The 9,039-nt window shown below is 35.1% G+C and overlaps 1 protein-coding gene across 1 annotated transcript; it reads right to left on the bottom strand.

Annotated features, from left to right (window-relative positions):
• Nucleotides 1-504: 504 nt before the first annotated feature.
• Nucleotides 505-858, bottom strand: LOC135843624 (uncharacterized). The gene has a single exon (XM_065361571.1). It carries the CDS (start codon nt 856-858, stop codon nt 505-507), a length of 354 nt encoding a protein of 117 aa, XP_065217643.1.
• Between the last annotated feature and the right edge of the window lie 8,181 nt (nt 859-9,039).

The raw sequence follows: 9,039 nt of genomic DNA, 5'->3' as shown, positions 1-9,039 counted from the left end.
CAGAACAATGAGTCCAGTTAATGTGAAAATCTGATTCTCAGGCAACAAATTGATCATTCACTGGTAATTTACCGCCATTTACCAATGGGAATTTACCATTATTCACGGTCATTCAAATTTGTTGTCATTTTACTGTAATTTGCCACCGTCAAACGGTAATTTACCGTAATTTACTGGTCATTTACCGTAATTTACCGGACATTTACCATATTTTACTGGTCATTTACCATATTTTACTAGTCATTTACCGTAATTTACTGGTCATTTAATATTGATTTACCATCATTCAACAGTAAATTACCGTCAATTACCATACTAGTAAATTACCCTAATTCACCCGTTATTTATTGTAATTGACCATCATTTACTGGTAATTTACCGTTAATTACCAGTCAATTACCGTCAATTACCGTCAATTACCGGAAAATTACCGTTATTTACCAGCAATTTACCCTGATTTAACGGTTACTTATCATCATTTCCCGGTAATTTACCGTTATTTACCTATAATTTACGGTCATTTACCGGTAATTTACCGTTATTTACCGGTAATTTACCGTTATTTACCGGTAATTCACCGTCATTTACTGGTAATTCCCCGTCATTTACCAGTAATTTACCGTCATTTACCGGTAATTTACCGTCATTTACCGGTAATTTACCGTCATTTACCGGTAATTTACCGTCATTTACCGGTAATTTACCGTCATTTACCGGTAATTTACCGTCATTTACCGGTAATTTACTGTTATTTGTGGGTACTTTACCATTATTTGCCGGTGATTTACCCTCATATACCGGTAATTTACCCTCATATAACAGTAATTTACCCTCATTTACCGGTAAATTTACCCTCATTTACCGGTAATTTACCGGTAATTTACCGTAATTTACCATCATTTACCAGTAATTTACTGTCATGGTAATTTATGGCAATTTTTAGTGATTTGTGCTAATTTATAATTCTTTTCACAGTAATTTCTGGCGTATTTAGCAATTTGCAGTATTTTTTTGTAATTTTCAAGAAGTTTTGGTAATTACCTCACAATAATTTCATGGGAAAAAACACAATTTAATGTAAAGGTTTTGAGAAATCTTGGAGAAAAAGCTACAAAATCTATTTTTTTATCAAGAAAGCAAAATTTTTTCTGGGAAAGGTTTGAAAATGAAAATGAATTTTTTTTTTGGAGGGCATAAGATTTTTTTAGGGTATAACTTCGACGACAAGTACGTATCTTTTTTAATAAAATTTTCAGTTAATTTAGATATCTCATTTTTTTTTTATGATGCTAACAAGTATAACAAGGAAACATTTCAAACTAGCACCCTCTGATTTGAACTAAACCGAGCCAGTTGAAAGGTGATGTCTTACCCCCCCCCCCACCCAATCCAGATTTCAAACCCTCCGATTCATTTTCGTTCATAAAACATGAATTTTTTGTTGCAAAGTGGACCAATGTGAATCATTTTTTCAATTCAATTCTCACATATCCCATATCAACAACTGCCATGCTGCTTTTGAGCTATTCTGGAGCCTCCAGTGATTTTTCATTTCCCCCCATTTGTTACGAATTCATTGAAACTTCTTCTCTCAAAGTTAACCCCCTCTCCCTCCTCCAGTCACGGCATTCTCAAAGAAATATTTTTAAAGGAACAAAAAAATGAACGTCGAGTGGATGAGATCATAAATTTCTGAAGAAAAGTTTGGAGAGGGGGGAGGGGGGTCAACTTTGTGGGAAGCCAATATTTCGAGTAATTTTTTGCAAAAATTGACGATTTTGAAAAGTTTGAAATTTTTTTAACTTTTTGAATTTGCAATTAACTTGTCCCAATTGAGTTAGAAAGGTCGAAATCATAACAGGATTACATTTTCAGCTGCTGAAGTTGATTATAAACAACTTCTTGAGTGATTTGAAATTGCTGGAGAAAATCCAGTTTTATCTCTATTTTGTGCGTTCTTTTTGTAAAAAATCAATACTCCAATGGATTATTTTCGTTATTTTTAAAAATTCGCCAACAGATCAAAAAATCAACTTGAGCAGCTGAAAATCAGGTTCAAAGGTCTGAATGTTGCTTTTCAGCAGTTTCAGCGAGCCAAATTTCAGCTCGATCGAAGTTGACGAGTTGTAACGGTTCCTTCTCATAAGCGAATAAAATGTAAGCAAACAAGTAAACCCATACAAAAGACTTGACCAGATAGCAAAGGAAGGGGAACTGATGCAGGAAACTTATACCAACAGAAGGTATATCTAAAAGCTATAGTATAGATAGTCAATACTGATAGTAAAATTCGACATCGAGAATCACATATAGACACAGAACGAAAATGAGCAATCCTACATATAAAGAGAATATTTAAACGCCTTTCCAGCACGTAATTTGCTCATCGCCGAGGTCAACGTATCCACAAATTTGGTGCCCACTGGAATAAAACATATAACACGCGGCGGCACAGAGCATTGAGCTGCACAGCAGCGCCAGAGACAACGAAATAATAGCTTGGATTTTGTTTCATTTGGCGAGACGACTTTGTAACGTGAAAAGGCCATGCACAGTAGAACGGCGAGAATGGTAATGGCAAAAAATACTACATATAATACACGATGAGAAAAGAACGACGAAAAAGTATTATACGAGTGCTCTGTGTGAACCACCAGTACAATCAGGAAAACAAATATTGCTTCGGTGGTGGAAATGATCATTGGTGTATTTCCGCATTCAGCGGACTTTCCTTGTATAGGTACCTAAAAACCTATTCGCTGGGACTGCGAGTGAGCTTCATCGTGTTGGGTTAAAATAAATAATTAGCACGTACCTACCTACAAATTTATCTAGAAACGTTGAATTATAAGAGGAATCAGCCTATCTGAGATGGAAAAAATAATTATCAAAAAGATATTAACTTGGAGCAAGATTATTTGATTAATAAATCCTATAGACTGATTAAGTCTTTTTCAATACCATATCCACTTATTCTATAAATTGAAATAATCGGAGATATACTCGTATAGGTCCTCAAAGCGAGCATTTTCAATGAAATTGTGATACTTACGTAATTTTAAAGTAAATTATTTAATTAAATAAATTAAATATATATTTTATTTCGTGCAAATCGCTCATCAACGCTTCTTCATTGCTCTGCTTGTTTCGAATCTGTTTTCCGTTGTTCTGATCATTTTATTCGCGAGAGCTTTGTTCGTTGTACAATTTCTCCCTATAAGGTTGCTGGCTTTTGGCGTTTTATGACAGATGTATTTGTAGGTACGAGTACTATAAAAGCTATGCTTTCATAGTCGGTCATTTTCAGTTTCACCCTCATTATACGTGTACGTATGTCGAGCTCGAAACATGTCTCATTTGTCATTAATAGGCAATGTCATGTGTTCAATTGTACATGTTTTGTATTACGTAAATTAGGTATGATTTTAGGGAACATACGATATTCATTTATTATCGTTTAATATCTTTGCCATATCAACACGTTGAGCTACCTTTGAAATAGCAACGACCCCCCCCCTCAAAAAAAAGTACTCGTAGGTATAGAATGCAAATGGCATTTCGATCGTTAAAGTAATGGAAATTTCAGACATAAAAAGTGAGGATTTTTTAATCATTTTTGAAAAAAGTGAAAATTTTTTGCAATTTTACTAAATAGCGAGCATTTTTTAAAAAACAAATATCAACAATTTTAACGTCATTTTCGACTTTTTTTTTTTGGAAAGTAGTGACTTTGAAAGACTGAAAAAAAATCTGTTTCTTTGACTCCAATTTTAGTGCAAAGACTCGTCAAGAGAAGGATTTTGACATTATATTTATTGAAACACTGTGAAGAAGTCCATTGAAGAGAGTTGAAAATTATCCTCGTACAAGCTCTACAAATAAGGAAATGTTAAAGATGAAATGCAAAAAAAAAAAAAATGAGTGTTTAAAATATTGCTCGTTAAAACACACAAAAATGCCTTGAACTTATTTGGACTTGAATTGTATGTGAAGACGTGTTGATAAAATTGCATACTCGGTTCGCCGTAAATACAATTCCCCTTTCGTATGCACTTACTATTCTGTGATCACTTATTTCATGAAATGTTATGGCATGTTGATTCATTGTTTGTTGAAAAATTAAAGCGATGTTGAAGAAAATTCAATTTATGCCGGGAAATATTTTGGAATGCAGTGGTGCCAAATTTCCAGCCATAATTGCCAATTTCTAAAAAAAAAAAGACAGTGAAATCGACACTTTCTCTAATTTCGACGAAACTTACCCAAAATGTTAATTTAGATATAAAACCATCCAAAAAATTCTGAGGCAATACCCCACCCCCCAAAGAAAGTGCCCATTACGTGCTCGAAACTCAAAATCCTCGTTCTAGCTGTGGAAGAGGACCGTGTTCCAAAAAAGTTGAAACTTTCACTGAAAATAGTCACTACATAGGTTCAAGCTGCATGTGTGAAATTTTTTCCAAAAAACTCTCACATTAGGGGTTTTCAAGGAAGGAGAGGGGGGGGAGTTGAAAATTTTAAAATGCAAATTCACTCAAAAATAAGTGATTTGCAAACTCATTTTTTCCAATAAAATTTACCTTGAATGTCCAAACTTAAATTTTTTTGAGCATGTTGCACCGATTTTTTAGCACCACAAAAAATATATATTACCATGTTACACCTTAGGGTGTGACTAAATTTCTGAAAAAATTCGCAGAGCGTACCCTCCTAGTTTTTTTCTACGAATTTTTGAAATTTTCAAACTCCCACCGCCCCTCACAAAAAATTAATATTATTTTAAAATAACATATGTACTTATTTATTGCTTTTGCTGTATATATAAAAAAAAAAACATCTAAAGCGTAGCATGCATTATAAAATTTTAAAAATAATTCAAAGAATTTTTTTCTTTATGAAAATTGGTTTTGAGCAAAATTCTGCACATGCATCTACCTAGCTAGTGACCATTTTCTGTGAAAGTGTCGCATTTTGAATTTTGATCACGCATGGGCAATTGAGCACATTTCTCGGGATGGGATGATGAGTGAGGGGGGGTCGACACAAAATCATTTTTGGGATGGTTTTACATTCAAACTAACATTTTGGGTCATCCTGAAAAACGTTTCGATAAGTTTCTGGGTTTTTTCCAAATTATTTCCCCCAGTATCAGGAATAAAATTATCTTTCAATATTTGAGAATCATAAATGCAATATGCTTGGGAAGAAAAATTTTTAAAACACCGAGAATTTTTGTCAAACAGCGTAAATTAGGAAATTTCAGCAAAAAGTAGCAAGTTTTGGAAAAAACTGGCAAAAATATTTACATTTTTTCGAAGTTCTTTTTGCCAGAAAAGCAAATTTTTAATGGCGAAAAAACCAAACTTTTTGGTCTTGGATTTTGATGGCAATATTGTAGTTCGATGCAGCAAGCATCTGAAAAACTCGTATTATTTAGAGAACCTCTTGAGGTGTCACACTCCGATTTGAACGGGACCGCGATTTTTGGAAAGAGCATAGTCTAAAACCCCCAAAACCGAATTTTCAGCTGCCCAAGTTCATTTTTCGATTTTTGGCGAATTTTTGAAAATTCAAAATTGACTGTTTTTGGCGATTTATGCTTTTTTTTAAAAAGTACGTACTTGATCAGTAGAAATGGTCAAAATAAGTCCCAAAACTAATAATAATTACCCAAATCCAAATTTTACCATTTCCAGCCATTCTGGAGCCTCCAGCGCGAATTTTCAATTTATCCAGAATTTTGAATTTACTTCAGAGGGGTGAATATGCAGTTGGGCAGCTAAAAATCGAGTTGCGTATTATACTCGACCTGTTTAACGAGTTTATCCACATTTGAGCCGATTTGGAGAGTGACATCTCAAGAGTGGTTTTTTGACCAGCTTTTTTCAAAATTAAAAAATCCAAAAAATCAAAAGTTTCCAGTTGGTGTGGAAATTTTCAAAATTCGCGCGAATCGCTGTATTTTGTCCAAAACTAACCACCCAAATCCAAATTTCATAATTTCCAGCAATTCTGGAGCCTCCAGCGCGATTTTTCAATTTCTCCAGAATTTTGAATTTGCTCCAGAAGGCGTGAATATGAAGTTGGGCAGTTAAAAATCGAGTTGCGTATTACACTCGACCTGTTTAACGAGTTTATCCCCATTTGAGCCGATTTGGAGAGTGATACCTCAAGAGTGGTTTTTTGACCAGCTTTTTTCAAAATTAAAAAATCAAAAAAATCAAAAGTTTCCCGTTTGTGAGGAAATTTTTGAAATTTGCACGAATCGCTGTATTTTGTCCAAAACAAACCCCCCCAAATCAAAATTTTACAATTTCCAGCCATTCTGGAGCCTCCAGCGCGATTTTCAATTTCTCCAGAATTTTGAATTTGCTCCAGAAGGCGTGAATATATAGTTGGGCAGCTAAAAATCGAGTTGTGTATTATACTCGACCTGTTTAACGAGTTTATTCACATTTGAGCCTATTTCAGGAGTGACACCTCAAGAGTAGTTTTTTGACCAGCTAAAATTAAAAAATCAAAAAAATCAAAAGATAACCGTTTGTGTGGAAATTTTTTAAATTTGCACGAATCGCTGAATTTTGTCCGTTAGTAATCCCCCAAATCAAAATTTTACAATTTCCAGCAATTCTGGAGCCTCCAGCGCGATTTTCAATTTCTCCAGAATTTTGAATTTGCTCCAGAAGGCGTGAATATGCAGTTGGGCAGCTACAAATCGAGTTGAGTATTATACTCGACCTGTTTAACGAGTTTATCTACATTTGAGCCGATTTGGAGAGTGACACCTCAAAAGTGGTTTTTTGACCAGCTTTTTTCAAAATTAAAAAATCCAAAAAATCAAAAGATAACCGTTTGTGAGGAAATTTTTGAAATTTGCACGAATCGCTGAATTTTGTCCGTTAGTGACCCCCCAAATCAAAATTTTACAATTTCCAGCAATTCTGGAGGCTCCAGCGCAATTTTAAATTTCTCCAGAATTTTGAATTTGCTCCAGAAGGCGTCAATATGAAGTTGGGCTGCTAAAAATCGAGTTGTATATTACACTCGGCCTGTTTAACGAGTTTATCCACATTTGAGCTGATTTGGAGAGTGACACCTCAAGGGTGATTTTTTGAGATGTCACTCTCGTTCCAAAACGGCTGGAAATGGTAGAATTTGCGCTCCGGGGGTTATTTCTTGAAGAAAGACAGTGATTCGCACAAATTTCAAAAATTTTCTCACAAACGGTTATCTTTTGATTATTTGGATTATTTAATTTTGAAAAAAGCTGGTCAAAAAACCACTTTTGAGGTGTCACTCTCCAAATCGACTCAAATGTAGATAAACTCGTTAAACAGGTCGAGTATAGTACAAAATTCGATTTTTAGCTGCCCAACTTCATATTCACGTCTTCTGGAGCAAATTCAAAATTCTGGATAAATTGAAAATTCGCGCTGGAGGCTCCAGAATGGCTGGAAATGGTAAAATTTGGATTTGGGTAATTATTATTAGTTTTGGGACTTATTTTGATCATTTTTACTGATCAAGTACGTACTTTTAAAAAAAAAGCATAAATCGCCAAAAACAGTCAATTTTGAATTTTCGAAAATTCGCCAAAAATCGAAAAATGAACTTGGGCAGATGAAAATTTAGTTTTGGGGGGTTTAGACTATGCTCTTTCCAAAAATCGCGGTCCCGTTCAAATCGGAGTGTGACACCTCAAAAGGTTCCCTTGTGAGCCAGTTTCCCAAAAACAAATTAGGGTAGGAGGTAGATCGAAAAAAGCACGATTTTTTTTTATAAATTTCCTCTCTTCAGGACCCCTCATCTCTACTCCAGGAGCATGCACCTCCAGATCTGAAAATGTTCATACAATGACCAACTTTCAACCCACAGTGAAGGTCTGCACTGAATTTGATTAAAACCCTACGACTTTTTTTCACGATCCAATGTATGGGAAATCTGTAAAATTTCCTTACGAATTCTTGTGGAGGGTAAAATAGACTTAGGTAAGGCAGAGGAGAGAAAATTTGAACGAAACCGAGAGTCGTCACGGATACTTAGGTACCTACTTCTGGTTTTTCGGCCGAATTGACTCGGAAAGACCTACATTCATGAAATGAGATAAGTTCGATTTTCCATTCCGAGTAGTACTCGTAAAAAAAATAAAGGAAAACTTTTATCAACTTTCGACGTCATTTTTACACATTTCGGTGACAGATTGTATTCGTTGTAAAAGTGTTGGAATCGGCGAATTCGTCGAATTAGCGAAACTCCATCCAGCACGAGTACCTACGAGTAGAATTTCGAAATTAAATATTAACCGATGTGGACCATAGAGCAGGATGAGAATCGTGTACCTGTCAAGATACGTCGTCATCGTCGTCGTCGTTCATTAGCCTGGATATATAAGTTATCTCGAGTGAGAAAAAATCCCTCGTCGGGAGAAATTTTTTTAATAAAAATTACTCGCTACAAAGTGTAGAGTACTTCGCACTCTCGAGCGCGAGAGTATAACCAGGTTAAAAGTTCGTTCGTCGCACTTTGCAGCCTGTTAAAACTGTGTAATAGAATTTTGACAAATATTCTCATAAAAATTCGCAGCCTTGCCATTCAAATAAGGAAAACTGAACGGTGCAGAAGCACACACATACAGTAGGCCATGTGCATGCATATGGTATAGGGAAAATAGTATACATACCTACTACTAAGGAGTGTAAAAGAAGTGAACGCGAATACATATAGCAACAGCATAGGGTGAGAAGTGACGTGCTTATTCAAAGGTGCCAAAAAGATTCTATTACGAATACGCCACCCCTCGTTGGCCTTATGGTAACGTGCACCATCGAGACGCGAAAAATCGTGTCGTTGATAAAATTAAAAAATCTACGACGAGTATAGAGCGAGCTTTCGTTTATTCTGGCGCGTTTTTCAAATTATTTACAAGGTTTCTCCCTTCGCGTTTTTGGTGTTTTTTTTCCTCTCTTCGCACTCTCTATACGTAGTTCAATTGTCGAAACCGATTCTTTGTATAACTTATATATTTTTTTTATGGTTATT

This window comes from Planococcus citri, chromosome 4 (assembly GCF_950023065.1).
Source record: "Planococcus citri chromosome 4, ihPlaCitr1.1, whole genome shotgun sequence".
Lineage (NCBI taxonomy): Eukaryota > Metazoa > Arthropoda > Insecta > Hemiptera > Pseudococcidae > Planococcus > Planococcus citri.
The sequence above is the reverse complement of the archived record's forward strand: the minus strand, read 5'-3'. Positions and strand labels throughout refer to the sequence as shown.